This window comes from Rattus rattus, chromosome 9, assembly GCF_011064425.1.
Source record: "Rattus rattus isolate New Zealand chromosome 9, Rrattus_CSIRO_v1, whole genome shotgun sequence".
NCBI classification, from domain to species: Eukaryota; Metazoa; Chordata; class Mammalia; order Rodentia; family Muridae; genus Rattus; species Rattus rattus.
This window is the reverse complement of record NC_046162.1, coordinates 90,391,677-90,410,743: the sequence shown is the minus strand read 5'-3', so window position 1 is coordinate 90,410,743 and position 19,067 is coordinate 90,391,677. Positions and strand designations below refer to the sequence as shown.

Sequence of the window (19,067 nt, the reverse complement as noted above, 5' to 3'; positions counted from 1 at the left end):
GCTAGTGAAGAACAGGAAGAAGCGATATCTAAACAGCTAGTTATTAAGAAAGATGGTAGTTTGACAAGATTTCTGATTGTGTGTCTGTCTGTCTGTCTGGTTTTTGGAGACAGGTTTCTCTGGAGACCAGACAGGTCTCAAACTCAGAGGTTTATCTAACTCTGCCACTTAAATGCTGAGATTAAAGTGTTTGCTACCACCATCCAGCAAGATTTTTTATTCTTAATTTTACTTATTGTTACATATAACCTACATTTTCTTAAAATTACTGAAAGTGGGTTAATGGGAATTAATTTCAAATAAGAATTTTATTTATTGAGACAAGGTCTTACTGTGTATATCTGACTGGCCTGCAGAATTGGGTGGCTTCAGTCATATAGAGATAACCTGTCTTTCTCTGCTTCCTGAGTGTGGGGATTAAAAGTGCTACCAAACCTGCCTAGTTTATAATTTCTAGCATATTGTTAATTCATGAGGCTTTAAGTAGAAAATTCAACTTCAGGATTTTTTTTTTCCTGGGCTGGAGAGATGGCTCAGCAGTTAAGAGCATTGACTGCTCTTCCAGAGGTCCTGAGTTCAATTCCCTGCAACTACATGGTGGCTCACAACCATCTGTAATGAGATCTGATGCCCTCTTCTGGTGTGTCTGAAGACAGCTACAGTTTACTCATATATAATAAACAAATTTAAAAAAGGGGGGGGGTTGGGGATTTAGCTCAGCGGTAGAGCGCTTGCCTAGGAAGCGCAAGGCCCTGGGTTTGGTCCCCAGCTCCGAAAAAAAGAACCAAAAAAAAAAAAAAGGTTTTTTTCCCCTCTACATAGTGTATTTCTAGGGGATCTCTAGAGTGCACCAGTCACATCTGTGACATACATATGGGCAAAAATGAAAATAACTTTAATTTTTATGAATACGGATGCTTTTCTCGTATAACTGAAATTGATAAAGAAGACTTTGAGGGGCTAGAGAGATTGCTTAATGTTTAAGCATTGGCTCTTCTAGGGGACTCAAGTGCACAGTTGAGGTGCTTACAGCCATTAAGAGGGCACTATGCTGCACTTAATGTGCACATACCCACATGCAGACACAAACACATAATTCGATAAAACTTTCTGAGAAAAATAAAAGGCAGTCTTGCAAATTCTTTGTCTGAGAATGAAAATTAGGGGAAGCAGCTATGATACTGTAGCAGAAGAAACTGTTCTTATCATTGCTGTACATTCTACAAGGTCATTCCACAAGAGCAATAGAGAAAAGGGTAAAGTAGAATATATGCCAGGGGCAAAAATAATCATACCGGGGTTGGGGATTTAGCTCAGTGGTAGATCACTTGCCTAGCAAGCGCAAGGCCCTGGGTTTGGTCCCCAGCTCCAAAAAAAAGAAAAAAAAAAAAAAATCATACCTCGGAAAGAGTGGTTTTGTTTAATTATATTTTTGTTTCTTTCTAGACAGATTTTTGTGTAGCCCATGCTGTCCTGGAACTCACTCTGTAGATCAGGCTGGCCTTCTACTCAGTAATCCACCTACCTCTGCTTCCCAAATTCTGGAATTAAAGGTGTTTGCCATCGTTGCCAGGCAAAAGTGTATATTTTAAGAGAAAATGTAATGGATTCATTTTTAAACATATTGTACATCAAAGCTACATGAATACAATCAATGGCTATATGTAAGAGGCTGTTGGAGACATGAGATTGTGTGACAGTCATTATAATTGATAAATTACTGAAGGATAGCTGTGAGAATGATGCAAGTGGCTAGATTTGAGTCAGCCAGATGGAGACCTAGGACAAATTCCCTCTTTAGGGGAAGCAGCAGACACCTGAGATAATCCCTGTCCCCAAACCAAAGAAACACAAGCAAGCATGTTGGGAGCAGTCAAGGAGAAAAAATCACCACGTGTCACTCTACTGTGGTAGGGTTGGTCACCTAAGACTGTAGTGGATGGTTGACAGTCTTTGGTGTCAATTTTGCTTTGCTTTGTCTTACCTTTTAGTTTTTATTTTTCAATTTTCTGAGATAAGAGGTCTCACTATCTAGCCCGGGCTGTCCTGGGACTGTCTTTGTAGACCACTTGGCTTCAAACTCAGAAATCTACCTGTCTTTATGTCCCAATCTCTGGGATCTCTGAGTATGCTCTATGACACTCCGCCTTGTTTGGCTTTATTTTTGATAAATTATAATTGAAGGAGATTTTTATTGAAAATTTGTTTTCTGCCTCTTGAGAAGTCTGAACCTAGTTCCAGTTCTTATGAATCTCAGAGGAAAAAATTTTGAAAGTCTGCTTTGTGTCAGTTGTTTTCCCATAATAATGCTAGAGGACCTGATCAATTCCCAGCATCAATGTTGTGTTCAAGATTCAACTCCAGAGTATCTCATGCCCTCCTCCTGCTTTCTTTGGCACTGCACTAAAGCACACCACAGCTGTGCACATGTTCTTATATATAATTTTAAAATTAAAGGTGGAAAAATACTAATTTTTAAATAAATCCACACTGGCATATTATAATGAGTATCTTCATTTTTGCAAAATCTTTGACGTCGTCATAGCTCTTCCCTGTTTTATCTATTGATTTCTTTTTATTGTTTAGAGACTGCCTCCATTTGAAACATTTTCTCAGGGACCTACATTGCAATTTACTCTTCGATGGACAGGAGAAACCAATGATAAGTCTACAGCTCCTGTTGCCAAGCCCCTTGCCACTAGAAATTCGGAGAGCCTTCATCAGGAAAATAAGCCTGGTTCTGTTAAGCCTGCACAAACTATTGGTAAAAATACTGTTGCTATCTAAATTTTGGTTTTAATGTTTTAGGCTTAAAGTAAGTAACTCAGTTGGTTTTGTTGTGTTAATTAGTCAGGAGGTACTGTTTGTCTTACTGAGTAGCCATGTTATTATCTGTGCTGAGTTCACCTATATTGAATGTAGACTTCTGTGTGAAAGACTAGCAGTCCCCTCTCTAGAACCTTTGTGACATGTTTCTGGGAATTCCACTTTGTCTTTAAAATTTAGCAGTATTGATATGTCAAGTTTACTACCTTCAAGTGTGTCTCTAATTATCCTTGTGTTTAGAACACATTTTTCCACTAATTTGCCACAGATAAAGTGATTGGTTTTCAATACATTTTTAAAATGTAAAGGATGGGGTTTCGTAGAATATTTGCCTAGCATGATCTAAGCCCTGGGTTCAAACCCCTATTCTGCACCTAAAGAACTGTTGTATTTAAGTCTTAAAAGATATTTTAAATCCATCTCATCAGGACACTGCTCTTGACTTTAGAGCATCTAAGTATTTTTATCTCTCAGAAGAGGGGAGGTTTTTCTTTGATGTTGTATGATCATTTGTAAGTGTTACATGCATCAAAAGATGAGGTGTGGCCTGCAGTTGATACATTTATTCTCAGCAGGAAGAGTCAGGTTGGAGGCTTTATAGTGAGACCCTATCTGCTTTCTACACACACCTGACAAAGTAAATGGATTCCCAAACCCCACATGGTGAAAAGAGAGAACTGACTCCTGAAAGTCGTCTTCTGACCTCCACATGTGTGCCTGGTACATGGTACTTAGGCATCTCAGGGGGAAAGTCTGAAATTCTGGGGGGTGTGTCAGTTGTTTCCACATAACAATAATTCAGATTTTGTAAGTAGTTTCCACTTTGTAACACTCCACTTAACAAATGTTAAAACTTGTATACAAAGATAATGAATAAAATTTAAAAGCTAAGAAAGAAGTGCTCCTTGTCCTGGGAAACATTTCCTAAGTAATTCGTGTTTTGGTCACTTCTCAAAGTATTCTTGAGCTAATGAAATGGGTAAAAAAATTACAGGGAAACCAGTAAACAAAGCTTTACGACAGGAGATTATATGTGAGATCATTAGTTTTGTCCCACACTAAATAATAATGTTACTTAAATATTTGATATTAAGTCTGGTGAAATGTACTAAAAACTTGAAGGATGATTTGAGGGTGGATTGATTTTTAAAACCAAAGTTTTCACTTTTTTTTTTTTTTTTTTCTTTTTTTTTTTTTTTTTTTCGGAGCTGGGGACTGAACCCAGGGCCTTGCGCTTGCTAGGCAAACGCTCTACCACTGAGCTAAATGCCCAACCCACCTTTTTTTTTTTTTTTTTTTAGATTTTATTTATTCATTTTATATATGATGAGTACACTGTCACTGTCTTCAGACACACCAGAAGAATGCATCAGATCTTGTTACACATGGTTGTGAGCCACCATGTGGTTGCTGGGAATTGAACTCAGGACCTCTGGAAGAGCTGTCAGTGCTCTTAACCGCCGAGCCATCTCTCCAGCCCAAGTTTTCACTTTCTAATAACCAGTCAAAACCACAGTCAGGCCTGGGTTTTGAACCTCAGTGACAAAGCAGGTTATTATCATTTGGGAGGGCCTGGGTTAAACCACAGCATGACCCAAAACAACAAAAATAGCTGTGACCTTAAAAAACTCTGTGGTTCACTATGGTTTATTTTTTTGTTGTGGCTTAGGATATCAAGGAGTTCTTTGGGTGTTTTGGGTTTATTTTATTTTTGTTGACTTTGTTTTTTTTTTGAAGAAAAAAAGTTTTCCCAGGGCTGTGTGGTGTATATTTTTAATCCAAGCTCATGGGAGACAGAGGCAGGTGGATATCTTAAGTTCAAGGCTAGCCTGGTGTACAGAGAGAGTTCCAGGACAGCAAGGACTATACAGACAGAATTATGGAGTGCAGTGTCATGAGTCCTCAATATAGGCCTTTTATTATCAGTTGAAATTAACAGAAATGCCATAATTCTATATCTTTGTTTAATAATTTTGGCAAGATACTTTATAGAAGTGAGTCTTTCATCAATTATGTGGGTATGTATTTTCAGCTGTTAAGGAGACACTGACTACAGAGATGCAAACAAGAAAAGAAAAGGATACTTCAAATGAAACTCGACAGAAGTTAAGAATATTTTATCAGGTAAATAAAACTGATTGGTCTTAAAACAATCAGAAAATCCATTTTCTATATGCAGTGTCTGAGTGTTTGAATGGTACACTGTTGTACAAGGAAGCAGTGTCTGAGTGTTTGAATGGTACACTGTTGTAGAAGGAAGCAGTGTCTGTTTGAATGGTACACTGTTGTAGAAGGAAGCAGTGTCTGAGTGTTTGAATGGTACACTGTTGTACAAGGAAGCAGTGTCTGAGTGTTTGAATGGTACACTGTTGTACAAGGAAGCAGTGTCTGAGTGTTTGAATGGTACACTGTTGTAGAAGGAAGCAGTGTCTGTTTGAATGGTACACTGTTGTATAAGGAAGCAAGGTACACTGTTGTAGAAGGAAGCAGTGTCTGAGTGTTTGAATGGTACACTGTTGTACAAGGAAGCAGTGTCTGAGTGTTTGAATGGTACACTGTTGTACAAGGAAGCAGTGTCTGAGTGTTTGGATGGTACACTGTTGTACAAGGAAGCAGTGTCTGAGTGTTTGAATGGTACACTGTTGTACAAGGAAGCAGTGTCTGAGTGTTTGAATGGTACACTGTTTTACAAGGAAGCAGTGTGTAGAAAGGTGCAAGTTGTGAGCTTGGCACTCTTTGTTCTTCAGTTCCTTTATAACAATAATACAAGACAACAGACAGAAGCCAGAGACGACCTGCACTGCCCGTGGTGCACTCTCAACTGCCGGAAACTGTACAGCTTACTCAAGCATCTAAAACTCTGCCACAGCAGATTCATCTTCAATTATGTAGTAAGTAGCTCTGCTTTGTGTTTACCAAGAGTGCACATCACACCTTAGTGCCTTAGATAACGTGCACTTTGCATGTAAACAGTAAGTTCTGTTCACATTACAATGGGTGGTTCAGTTCATTGTATATTTTGAATAATATTTGCATATATCATATTTGCTGAATATATTTAAGGAGAATTTTCTTCTAAATTAAGAAAAATAGTTTATATAACGTCTCCAGACCAATAAATGGAGACCGTTAGCATTTTAACTCACTTTTTGTAGGGGTTTTGTTTTGTGAGAGGAGGTCCGATTCTGTAGTTAGGCTGCCTTGTTTTCCTATCTGCCTTCCAAGAACTGGGATTGTATGTAGAGCCACAGGGCCTGGCCTGCATTTTTTTTTCCCTTTAAGTCTTAAGGTATGCTTTTCCATTAAACTGATAATATTTTCTCTAACTATTTAAATTAAAAGAAAAAAATTAGTTGTTTCATATACGATTATTAATAACTTCTTTTTCTAAACACCCTGTTTTTGTTTTCTTTATAGTATCATCCAAAAGGTGCTAGGATAGATGTTTCTATCAATGAGTGTTATGATGGCTCCTATGCAGGAAATCCTCAGGACATTCATCGACAACCTGGATTTGCCTTTAGTCGAAATGGACCAGTAAAGAGAACACCTATCACACACATTCTTGTGTGCAGGTGGGCAGAGAGATAGATAATGCTCTTTTATTTTTTTTATCGGTGTGTGTGTTTGTGTGTAGAGAGACGGGGGGGGGAGGGGAGGGAGGGAGGGAGGGCAGGAGGTGAACTGGCTCGTGTTGGTGTCTCCTCCTACCATGTGGGTTCCATGAATTGAATTTAGGCAGTCAGACCTAAATTGGCAGCATGTCTCCTACCTTTATTGATGTTAGAATAACAAAGGGGATGGAGATAAAGAGTATTTTGGTAGAATCTTCATTTCAGTATTGGCCAGTGAAGTAGTATACTCTTTGTTTTTTCGAAACAGGTTTTTTCTCTATAACAGCCCTGGCTCCATTTGTAGACCAGGCTAGCCTGGAACTCAAAAGAAATTCACTTGCTTCTGCTTCCCAATTGCTCGAATTAAAGGCATGCGTACCACCATGCCTGGGTGGTGATTTTTTTTTTTTTTTCCGGAGCTGGGGACCGAACCCAGGGCCTTGCCCTTGCTAGGCAAGTGTTCTACCACAGAGCTAAATCCCCAACCCCAGCGTTAAACAATTGCTTCAATGCTGTTGATCTCCCCCCCCCGAGCTGGGACCAAACCAGGGCCTTGTGCTTGCTGTGCAAGCGCTCATCACTGAGCTAAATCCCCAACCCCTGGATGGCGATTTTTAATGTTGCCACTCCTACATTGATTTGTGGAATTAAAGAATTTCCCGCGTTGGGGCTGGCAGGGTGGCTGGATGGTTAAATTAGTTGCTCTTGCAAAGAACTGAGGTCTGTGTGCATATGTACACAGTAACCTGCAAAAAAAGGGATATATTCTATTTGGGTAGTGTTAAATATAAATGATTCTTCCCCTGTTTTCGTAATGTCTTATGAGATGCTATACCAAGATAGCCAATTATTTCTCCTTTAATGAGCTTTGTGACCATACAATAGCGGTGAATTTACAGCAGCAGTCATAAAGCCTAAAAGTCAGAAATTTTGGCAGATGTGTATCTGTAACTGTTCTACTTTGTGTTAGTCCATTTATAGCAGATAAATATAGGGCTGGAGAGGTAGCTCAGCCATTAAAGGTTGGCTCACAACCAAAATAATGTATAATAATGTATGTGAGACAGTTTCACTATGCAGCACATAGCATTTATGAGTAAGTATATGCCATGTACATGTGGATGCCCAAGAAGCCAAAAGAGTCAGATCCCGTGCAGCTGGAAATACAAGCAGTTAGGATCTGCCCCATGTGATACTAGGATCCTCGGCAAGCCCATTTCACCATTGAACTATTTATCCAGCTCCCTCAAGTGTTTCCTCTTTGTTTTGTCTTTGTTGTCTCCTTCTTGTTTGTTTTTTGGTTTGTTTGGGTTTGCAGGGGAGGGGGGTAGTAGGGTTTTTCTGTGTAGCCCTGCCCGTTTTGAACCTCAGGTTGTAGACCACTGTAGACATACATTTTTTGCAACCTACTTTTAATGAGGATTGAACCTCTAGTGCATTACACAACAGAGGTAGTGGAAGAGAAAAGTTATTAGGATGTGGGACAAATGGACCTGGTTAACAATAGTTCTTTTGAGGGCGAGCCTCATCTTCTTTGGCAGCAGTTCATTCCTGTGGCAAACACCACATAAGATTCAGCAGTTGCAGCCAGGTCCTTTCAGCAAGCAGTTATCAGGCAGCTGTAGTTCAATATTGAAGAAAACACCAGGCTTGCTATCTGCAAGTCCTTGGAAGCAGCAAGGTGCTTCAGGAACCCCTCTGGAATGCTGGGATCAAAGGCTTGCCCCACCCCACCTTTCCCCTTGAATGTTTTTAATGTGTCCTACCTAGCAATTTATTAATTTTCCTTGTGTGCATTTTTGTTTATTTGCTTTCTTAGACAGGGTTGCTCAATGTCCTAGGATTTACTGTGTAGACCAGGTTGGCCTTGAACCTAGAGATCTGCTTGCTTGCCTCTGCCTCATGATTGCCTGGAATAAAGATGTGGGCAACCCCTGCCAGGCTCTCATATACATCGTTAATTTTTGTTTGTTTGTTTTTTGTTTCTTTGTATGTAAGTTTATTTTTCATAACCAGAAAGCCATTGTTGTCTTTGAAACTTTGTTCAATAAGTAGAACTGGGGCTATTGAGGGGCTATATGTTGCATTATGTATTGAAAAAATAGTATAAGAGGTTGCTGCTTCAAGTACTATTATGTTCTTTGTTTTAGAGTGTAGTAACCTTACAGATACTAGCTCATATTCAATATCATATGGGAGTAGCAGTTGTCTTGTTTGATCTCTTGATTTCATTAGGCCAAAGCGAACAAAAGCAAGCATGTCGGAGTTTCTGGAATCTGAAGATGGAGAAGTAGAGCAGCAGAGAACATACAGTAGTGGCCACAATCGTCTGTATTTCCACAGTGATACCTGCTTACCTCTTCGGCCACAAGAAATGGAAGTAGATAGTGAAGATGAGAAAGATCCGGAATGGCTGAGAGAAAAAACCATTACTGTAATTACCTTTATGTTCCTCCTCCCCAGCAGTCTCATACAAGTTTTATAACTGTCATTTACAAAGTTAAGTAAGGAAAAATTTACTTTCCTGTGTGAGTTTTCATTGGATACTTTCATTTTTACTTCATTGCTGTTTTGTAATGTAGAATTTTTCTTCTAAGATAAATGCTTAAATAAAAGTTGGTTTTATTAAATGCTGCTGGATGTAGTGGCACGTGCCTTTGTCCCATTACTCTGGGAGCTAAGGCAGGTGGATTTCTGAATTTGAAGACATCCTGGTCTACAGAGTGAGTTCTAGGACAGCCAGGACTGTGTAGAGAGACCCTCTCTGAAAAGAAAGAAAAGCTACATCTTTGCTATTTTTCTGTTCCAAAATATTTTTCTTTGATAGCCTATTTTTCTTAAAAATACTAATATGTTATAAATGTAATAGATATTTTTTTTCCTTTCAGCAAATTGAAGAATTTTCTGATGTGAATGAAGGAGAGAAAGAAGTAATGAAACTGTGGAATCTCCATGTCATGAAGCATGGGTAGAGTGTTTCTGTTCCATTACTATGTTCTTTTTGCTGCTTCTCATTCTATGAGTCTGCAGTTTTTTTGTTAGTTATTTTATGTGTGTGGGTGTTTTGATTACATGTATGTCTGTGTGCTTTCTGTGTGCTTAGCGGCTCCAGAGGACACTTGTAAGCTGCCTCATGGATGCTAGGAATTAAACCCAGGGCATCTACAAGAAAATATTCTCTTAAGCAGAGACATCCCACCTTCTCTTTGCCCCAATGCTAAAATTATAGATGTGCAAGACCATATGTGACTCACTCTGCTGTTGTTACCATTATCATTACTATTATGTGGGTGCTGACATACACATGCTATATTGTTCATGTGGAGATCTTTGGTTATCAGATACCTCCTGTCATAGAAAGAGCATGGAACACATGCCTTTCCACTGTGACATCTTGTTTCCCCTGTCCTTTTGAAAAGACAAAACTTTCGTTGTTTTGAAACAGGGTCTTTCTACATTGCCCTGGCTGTCCTGGAACTCATTATTGTAAACCATGCAACCCTCAAACTCACAAAGATTTCCTTGTCTCAGCTTCCCTAGTCCTGGGATTAAAGAGATGTACCACACACCATCGAAGATCGTTTTTCACATGGTGCCTTGCAAAGATTTAAAGGGAGTGTGGTAATGATGAGAGAATTCACCTGCCAGAATGAGTCTTCTAAATATTACCTTCATCCAAAAGTATATTAAATGTAATTAAACTAGCCAATGATTGCTACAGAATGAACTCCATGGTTTTAAAGGGCCTTGAGATTGTCTAAAGTACTTATACATATGGAGGTTTTCTTGTTTATGTTTTTTTTTAATGAATGTGTGTCTGTGTGTGTGTGTGTATTTGTGTGTGTCTATTGCCGCTAGAAGCCAGAAGATTATATTCCTGGAGCTGGAGTTTCCTGAGCTTACAGTGCTCCCCACGTGTACTGGGAACCAAACTCAGGTCCTCCATAGGAGCAATGAATGCTCTTAACCACTTAGTCTTCTCTTTAGCCCCTCACCACATCCACTTGACTCAGCATCCCAAATACCTAAACCTATGGCGATGTGCCACCATCCTTGATTCCATTTTTCTTTATATTGCCACTGAATACAAAAAATATGATGTGCTTAAAAATTAGGAAAATCATGTGATGAGTGCTTGCCACACAATCCTGATTGCCTCAGAGGAAACCTACAGAAACATAAAAGGACTTAACTAACTCCACAAAGATGTCCTGATGCACACATGTACATACACAATAATAAAACTTTTAAAAAAGAAATATGGAAGAGTGAAGAAATGATTCAGTGGTTAAGAGCAAAGCATCCAGGTTCAATCCCCATCAGGCACACATGTGGTATGCTGCCACATGTGCAGGCAAAAATTTCATATATGTATATATTAAAGATCCATAAACATTCATAAGGATTGGATTAAATGTTTCCCTCCTCCCCCCTTGATACGCCCATTTAAATGTAGTCAATGTTTTAAGTAGATTGCTTACCTAGAATGTATAGAGCAACATCTCTCACATCTTGGAAGTCATGATTTTAGTCAATTTCCTGGTCTAAATGTGTAAGTATGGATAGCTATGAAGGTTTATTTGTTGAGGCTCCTGGTTAGTCTTCCTGGTGATTGAAATATCATGTCTTACTAGTAGGGACTTTGTACTAAGTAACATGCTTGGGTGTGTTTGTCATAGTACACATTGCTTATCTCTTGTTGATTTCCCAAAGAATTTGTATCATTAATGCTTTGTTTTTCTTGAATAGATTTATTGCTGACAATCAAATGAATCATGCCTGTATGCTGTTTGTAGAAAATTATGGACAGAAAATAATTAAGAAGAATTTATGTCGAAACTTCATGCTTCATCTAGTCAGCATGCATGACTTTAATCTTATTAGCATAATGTCAATAGATAAAGCTGTTACCAAGCTCCGAGAAATGCAGCAAAAACTAGAAAAAGGAGAATCTGCGGCCCCTGCAAATGAAGACATAGCTGAGGAACAAAATGGGACAGCAAATGGATTCAGTGAAACTAACTCAAAAGAGAAAGCTTTGGAAACAGACGGTGTCTCAGGGGTTCCAAAACAGAGCAAAAAACAAAAACTCTGAGATCGGGCACCGTGTTGTGGACAGACACTGAAGTTGCATCTAGGGAATTCAGCCTCTAGCAAGAGTTTTGGTTTTAGGTTGTTTGGTTTTTAATCATGGATTTGGAACAGGCAGTGTTAGATGATGTCTTTGATCAGCACGGAGGTTCTGTGGGTCTGCTTCGCTTCTCCTCACGTGCTTATCAGCTTTAGTGATGTCTTCACAATTTGGTTTTATAGCCTGAAAAGCAGTTTTTCAAATAGTTAATTTTTTTTCTTAGTTGTAACAGTCATCCTTTTAAATATATTGGGTTAATCTAGAAATTTCACACCTAAATTTTAATGCTTGTTTCATTTGTGACTGTTTCTGCTTTGTAATTATGAGACATTTTCTGGGAAAGGAAGGTTGGGATGTTAATGCTGTCTTAGAGATGGAGAATTTTTGTGAAACTATTACATTGCCACTTTTCCCCAAACTTTGACTGTTTGTTCAGAAATCATTTGTGCATTTGGGATGAGAAGTTAAAATGCAAGTTCTGCATCAGTTCCTGTTACAAGGTTTAAAACAGCACCAGTTCGCCTCCTGCCTGCTGGGAGCGATGTGACCTTTCCATGCAGTCACACAGTGTCATGTGCACTGATAGAAGTCACTATTTGTTTTTAAGTGGCTGATTTTAGTGATCACTTCCCAGTTTAGCTTTTGACTTGGGCATGTTTTTAGTTTTCCCTTTTTGATTAGGTATCCCATGGGGAATTGTTCCGTGCACACTTTGCACTAGGATGCTAAAGCAAGAGAAAGAGTTGGAGATTAAAAAGGCACCACTTTGTGGTGGAAGTGTCCTGAGCGTGAACCAGAAGATGTCACACCTTGTTTCCTTTGTGATGTCCTTCATGATTAGAATATCCATACAGATAAGCTGACTTGAATTGTTTTGAGCAATTTTCCCTGTGTTGTGTTTTATGCACATATTTTGCGGTTGGGTTTTCTCCAACAGAAAGTGGTTTCACTACTGGCATATTAATGAGCACCAATAGGTTTTTATCCAACTCCAAGCACTGTGGTTGAATAACATCACCTCAATTTTTTATTATCCTTTAAAGATACTGCATTTTCATATTCTTTATTTATAAAGGATCAATGCTGCTGTAAATACTGGTATTTTTAATGTTTTAATTTCATTCCACCACCATCAGATGCAGTTCCTTATTTTGTTTAGTAAAGGGACATAAGCTTTCTCATGGTGTCTTCAGAGATTTATAAATGTAAATACTGATTTGGCTGGTCTTTACGATGTGTTTAACTGTGAGGCTATTTAAATAGTGTGGATGTGACTTGTCATCCAGTATTAAGTTCTTAGTTACTGGTTTTTGTGTTTAAAAAAAAATAAGAAAGAGGGAAGCTGCAGTTTTCATTGTAGGCTCCCTGGCCGGTAAACTCTCCTTGTGAGTTCACTGAACTCTCATTTGCCTCTGGGTAGTGGGTTCTAAGCATTTCTCCTGGGCTTTAATTTGCTAAAGCTGTGCACATATGTAAAAAAAAAATAGATTATTTTAGGGAAGATGTAGGTGTAGAATTATTGCTTATGTCATTTCTTAAAGCAGTTATGCTCTTAATGCTTAAAAGAAGGCTAGCATTGTTTGCACACACAAAAAAAATTGGTGATTTCCCTCCCCTGAATAGTAATGAAATTACTTCTGTTGAGTAAACTTTTTATGTCATCTTATAATAAAAGCTAAAAATGCCTTTTGTTTCTATTTATAAAAAAAAAAAGCTTTTCTATATGTACCTTTGAGAACAAATTTTGAAGAAATCATGTAAGATGATAAAGCATTTGAATGGTACAATAGATGTAAAAAAATTCAGTTTAAAAGAAGCGTTTGTTTCTACATTAAATGTTTATTTGAAATGAAATGATTTTGTACATAAAGTTCATTAATATAAAGCTGTGTCCTGCTTTCCTTCATCCCTGGTCTGCACTGTAGATGTGTGCATTTAGGCTCTGCTTAGATGGCTAGGAAGAAGGATCCAGAAAAGAACACTGGTTTGCTTTGCTTGGTTTGGTTTTGAGACAGGGTTTTCTGTATATCCCTGGCTGTCTTAGAACTCAACTCTGGAAACCAGAGAGCTTAGTAGGAAATCAAGAAAAACAAAAATCTGCTCTCAACACTTCCAGGTGATACACAGTCAAGTACAGTGATTCTGACCTGCTGTGTGTGATGTTGGAGCCTGGCCTGCGCTAGTCAGTGCCTCTGCCATTTAGACAAATGCTATTCTTGAAATTCATTTAGAAAATACTACTGGCCCCAAATTGTTCCCCTAAGTACATAGTTCAGAGCAATGCCAGTAACTCAAACTGGTATCTCCAGTTGTAGGTAGTTTTTGTTTTTGCTTTTTGTCTTAATATATGTGTGTTTTGTTTATCTTTTATTGTTACTGTTTTGAGACAGTTTCTCTCAGTGTACCTAGCCCTGGCTGGCTCAGAGCTGATTCTGTAGACCAGGTTAGCAGCAAAGATCTGTCTGCCTTTGTCCACCCTCACCTGCACTCCACCCCCAGGATTACAGTTGTACACCATCACACCTGACTTTCTTTTAAAAATGATTTAGTTATTGTGTGTGTGTGTTTTGTTTACTGTTTGTGTTTTTGTTTGTTTTTGGGTTTTTGTTTTGTTTTGTTTTTGGCTTGGTTAGTTTGGTTTTGAGACAGGGTTTTTCTGTGTAGCCCTGGCTGTCCTGGAACTCAGTCTGGACACCATGGTGGCCTCAAATAAGATCCACCTGCCTCTGGTTCCCAAGTGCAGGGATTTAAGGCATGTGTACCATCTCTAGGCCACATGTGGCTTTTTTCAGTGTTTGAAATAAAAGTGAAGTTTTCTTGGTCTTCCAAAATGTTAGTAGCAATTCAAGTAAAGACATGAAATGATTAGTTAACTTGTTGCATTATGATATCAAACTGTTAGGCTGGATTCAGTAGGCACCAATTTGATTTTAGACTCTTATTTTTTCCTGGGGTAGTGATAGCTGGCACCAACCTTCTGTACAGCTGCCTAATGGTGTTGGTAATTGCCAGTTTGCAGTGCACTCACGGTAATACTGTTTTGGTGGTAAATGGTTTCCTTTTGATGTTTTCAGCTTAAGAATGGCTTTATTGGAATGTATCATCCATCATGATCTGTAAAAGGTCAGTAAGGGACTGAGGAGACAGCCCAGCAGTTAGAGCGCTTGCTGTTCTTACAAAGGACGTGAGTTCAGTTCCCAGCACCCATGTCAAGCAGCTCAGCCAGCTTGAGAGCCTCTGGCACCCACATGCCCTGAGACATGTACACACATAAAACCTCTCTTAAAATAGCTGAGCTGGGAGGGCTGAGAGAGATGGCTCAGTGGTTAAGAGTACTGGCTGCTCTTCCAGAGGTCCTGCATTCAAATCCCAGCAACCACATGGTAGCTCACAACCATCTGTGATGGTATCCAATGCCCTCTTCTGGTGTGTCTGAAGACAGCTATAATGTACTCATAAGTAAGGTCATTTTTTTCTTTTATTGGGTATATTTATTTACATTTCAAATGTTATCACCTTTTCTGGTTTCCCCTTCAGCAATCCCCTATCCCACCCCCCATCCCCTGCTACTTTAAGGGTGCTCCCCCAGACACCCACCCACACCCTCCTCCCCACCCTGGCATACGCTGATGCATTGAGCCTTCAAAGGACCCAGTTCCTCTCCTCCCATTGAAGCCCAACAAGGCCATCCTCTGCAACAAATGTGGCTGGAGCCATAGGTTGCTCCATGTGTAGTCTTTTGTTGCTAGTTTAGTCCCTGGGAGCTCTGGGGGGTCTGGTTGGTTGATACTGTTCTTCCTGTGGGGTTGCAAACCCCTTCAGCTCCTTCAATCCTTTCTCTAACTCCTCCATTGAGGACCCAGTTCTCAGTCCAATGGTTGGCTTCGAGTATCAACCTTTTTGTTTTTGTTTTTGATCAGGCTCTTGCAGAGCTTCTTAGATGACAGCTATATGCCAAAAGACTCTTTAGAGACGTCTACTGGCTCAGTTTTGACCTGTATGCCTGCAGTTGCTCAGTTCTCAAGGTTATAGGACCAAGTCATTATAGCACATAACTCTGTGGGGACAGTAAGAGCTCTGAGAATTCTTCAAGCTGAGAATCTAAGAAATGTCCCTTTCGGGGCTGGAGAGGTGGCTCAGTGGTTAAGAGCACTGACTTCAGAGGTTCTGAGTTCAATTCCCAGCAACCACATGGTGGCTCACAATCATTAATAGGATCCAGTGCCCTATTCTGGTGTGTCTGAAGACAGCTACAGTGTACTCATACATAAAATAAATCTTTAAAAAAAAGAAAAAAGAAATGTCCCTTTCAACAGCTTAATGTGGAAAGCAGAGACTTGTGAATGGTTAAAGCCTTCAGTGCATTAGACTTAGCATCTAGTTTAGAGTTGAAAAGAAACACTCTATCCAGACAAGCAGTGCTATGTGCAGGATGTTAGGAAACTGAAAAGGCTAGGGGCCTCAGGAACAAAGCATCAGCAAGAGTTTGACTACTAGAAATTGTTATGTTGCAAAATTATTTGTACGCATCAAGAAGATAAACTTTGAACTGTTTATCTCCTTAGGAGTGGAGAGGTTTGAACTAAATAAATGCTGTGGCCAAGGGAGAAAAGGGAAGTGGGTTTCCCCACAGAGAGATGAATTCCCTTCTTGCTGGTTAGGCCCTGGGTGGGCCTCACAGAAGTGCTGAGGCACATCAAGAACGGAGGGGCATCCAGACTCGCGAGAGTAAATGGTTGCTTGTCCTGATGGGTCATCAAGAATAGTTTCATGGAGATCGTCAAGAGAATTTGAAAGACTTTTAGCCAAAGCCTGTAACATGCTTAGACTTGGAAGACCTTGGCCTTCAAGAGCCCTAAGAGGCAAACCTGCATTCATCTTGAAAAGATTATTACCCGGAGGAGGAGAGCCGCTGTGGAAGAGTAAGAGGTGGAGGCAAAATGGAGCGCCCTGGCGATGAGTGGCCCCAGACTCCTCGCAGCGCTTGGCCAGAGACCTCCCTCCATCGCTCCCCTCGCCAGGAGAGCCGCGCTAGGCGGCCAGGGGCGCGTCAGACTGGACCGGGCGAAGGTGCCTGCGTTGGGTGGGAGGCTGCAGGAGCTGGAGCCAGCACGGAGCGGGATCAATTTTTTTTTTTTTTTAAAATAGTTGAGCTGGACAGAGAGGCTAGTGGCCGAAAGCACTGGCTACACTTCTAGAGACCTGGTATCAGTTCCTAGCACCTACTTGGTGACTCAACAGTTAAGAAACACTTGCCATTCTTGCAGAGGGATGGAGTTTAGTTCCCAGCCCTCAGCAGGCTCAAAACTGCCTGTAACTTCCACTCCAGGGAATCGGATGCCTTTTTCTGGTCTCTGTGGGCACTACTCTCACATACGTACACAATATACACATTTAAAATGTCTTCATTTTTTTGGAGAGCTGATTGGCTAGGGGCTTTAGGACATGAAAACAACATGGTGTGGCATTCCTATCCCCATCGTCTTTACTCCAGATAAGACTGAAGAGAAGAAACAACCTAGCATACACCAACAAAAGTCCACTCTCAGACTAAAGCATGGAGAGAGAGGCAGCCTCGCCTGTTGCTTCACTCCAGCTAAACATGTGTTTTGGAACAAAGGGCCACTGATTAAGACATGCACAGGTTCAAATGTGGAATACTTTTTGTATTGTAGTGGCCATACTTTGGGAAATGGTTTTTGAGATACAAAACAAAGGTGTAAAAAAATAAAAACAAACCTGTAAGTTTGAAATTCCCTCATTTGGATTATCTGGGTGTGACTAAAATCCCTAAGAGGCAGTAAGGGCATTTGAGATGGCTCAGTGGGGGAAGTATTTGCTGTTGGGCCTAGTAAAGTGAGGCTCACCTTAATCACTCTGGTCTCCACAGAGATGGTGTGGCACACGTGGGCAAGCAGACACATACGTGCATATGTAAATAAGTGTGAGTAGCAACCTTGTACAGACACAGGCAAGGACTGGAGGCACATGGCCACGGACAAATTCATGGAAGAAACTGGGGAGCTTCCCTAGGGCTCATCTCACACATCAACCTCCAGTTTATCAACGGCTCAATCAGATTGGCCTTCATTCCTTCACAAGTAGCAGGCCAGAGCTGAGAAGGACAACAACATGTACTTGTTTTGATACGGGGTTTTTCAGAGTAGCCCTGACTGTCCTGAAACTCACTCTAGACCAGGCTGGTCTAAAACTCAGAGATGCTCCTGCCTGCCTCTGCTCCCAAGTGCTGGGATTAAAGATGTACACCACCATCGCCTGGCCAATACATATTTTAATTTTGAGTTTGCATACATTGTGTGTGTGTGTGTGTGTGTGTGTGTGTGTGTGTGTGTGTGTGTGTGTGTAAGTGTACCATGTGTAATGGACACAGAGGTCAGAAGTGAGTATCAGGTCCCCTGGAACAGAAGTTACAGAGAGTGTTTTGGCTCCCATGTGGGTGCTGGGAACTGAACCCAGGTCTTCTCCAAGAGTAGCCAGTGCTCTTAACCACTAAGCCATCTGTCCAACATCGCAACACAAATTCTAAAGATGAGACTTTGATGGTCAAGCAGCAAATATATGTACAACATCAGGTCACCTAATAACATTGTCAATCGACAGCCACTTCTGTGTGGCTACTTTAAAAATATTTTACTTTAAGATTTTTAATCATATGTTTGTGGTAGCATAAATGTATGACGTGTACATGCAAGTGTTTACAGAAGCTAGAAATGGGACCAGGGGCCCTTGGATCTGGAGTTACAAGCAGCTGCTGTATCTTCAGCTATAATGTTTTTTTAACTTTAATTTTTATTTTATGTGTATGGGTGCTTTGCCTACATAGATGTCTGTGTACCATATACATGCCTGCTTCCTAAAGAGGCCAGAAAATGGTGACTGATCCCCTGAACCTGGAGTTACAGACAGTTGTGAGCCACCACGTGGGCGTTTGGAATTGAACTCAGGACCTCTGGAAGTGTGGTCAGTGCTCTTAACTGCTGAGCCATCTCTCCAGTCCCCTAAATTAACAACAAAAAACCCCACAAACAAACAAAACACTTAACTGTGCTCAATAGCTCTGTCAGAATGGTACTAAAGCAGTTCAAGTAGAGAAAACTTTTAAGAGCACTGACTGCTCTTCCAGAGGTCCCGAGTTCAATTCCCAGCAACCACATGGTGGCTCACAACCATCTGTAATGGGATCTGATGCCCTTTTCTGGTGTGTCTGCAGAGAGCTACAGTGTACTTATATCCATAAATAAATACATCTTAAAAATGTATTTCCATTTTATGTGCATTGGTGTTTTTCCTGCATACCTGCCTGTATGAAGGTGTGTCAAATTTTAGGAGTTCGTTTCGAGTGCCCTGTGAGTGCTGGGATTTGAACCTGGGTTCTCTGGAAGATAAGTTGGTGCCCTCAACCTCTCAGCCATATCTCCAGCCTCAAGAGGAAATGATTTGTTTGACAGACAGACACACAGCCCTTTGATATACTA

General features: G+C 40.3%; 1 protein-coding gene across 1 annotated transcript in view; it reads left to right on the top strand.

Annotated features, from left to right (window-relative positions):
• Suz12 (SUZ12 polycomb repressive complex 2 subunit) overlaps positions 1–13,456 on the top strand; it is a 45,917-nt gene extending 32,461 nt beyond the window's left edge. Inside the window, exons 10-16 of the mRNA XM_032911911.1 lie at positions 2,587–2,764; positions 4,859–4,950; positions 5,574–5,717; positions 6,244–6,401; positions 8,676–8,874; positions 9,329–9,408; positions 11,190–13,456. Of these exons, the coding sequence (XP_032767802.1) occupies positions 2,587–2,764; positions 4,859–4,950; positions 5,574–5,717; positions 6,244–6,401; positions 8,676–8,874; positions 9,329–9,408; positions 11,190–11,535 (1,197 nt within the window). The 3' untranslated portion in view covers positions 11,536–13,456. The remainder of the gene's footprint in view (positions 1–2,586; positions 2,765–4,858; positions 4,951–5,573; positions 5,718–6,243; positions 6,402–8,675; positions 8,875–9,328; positions 9,409–11,189) is intronic.
• Positions 13,457–19,067: the final 5,611 nt, after the last annotated feature.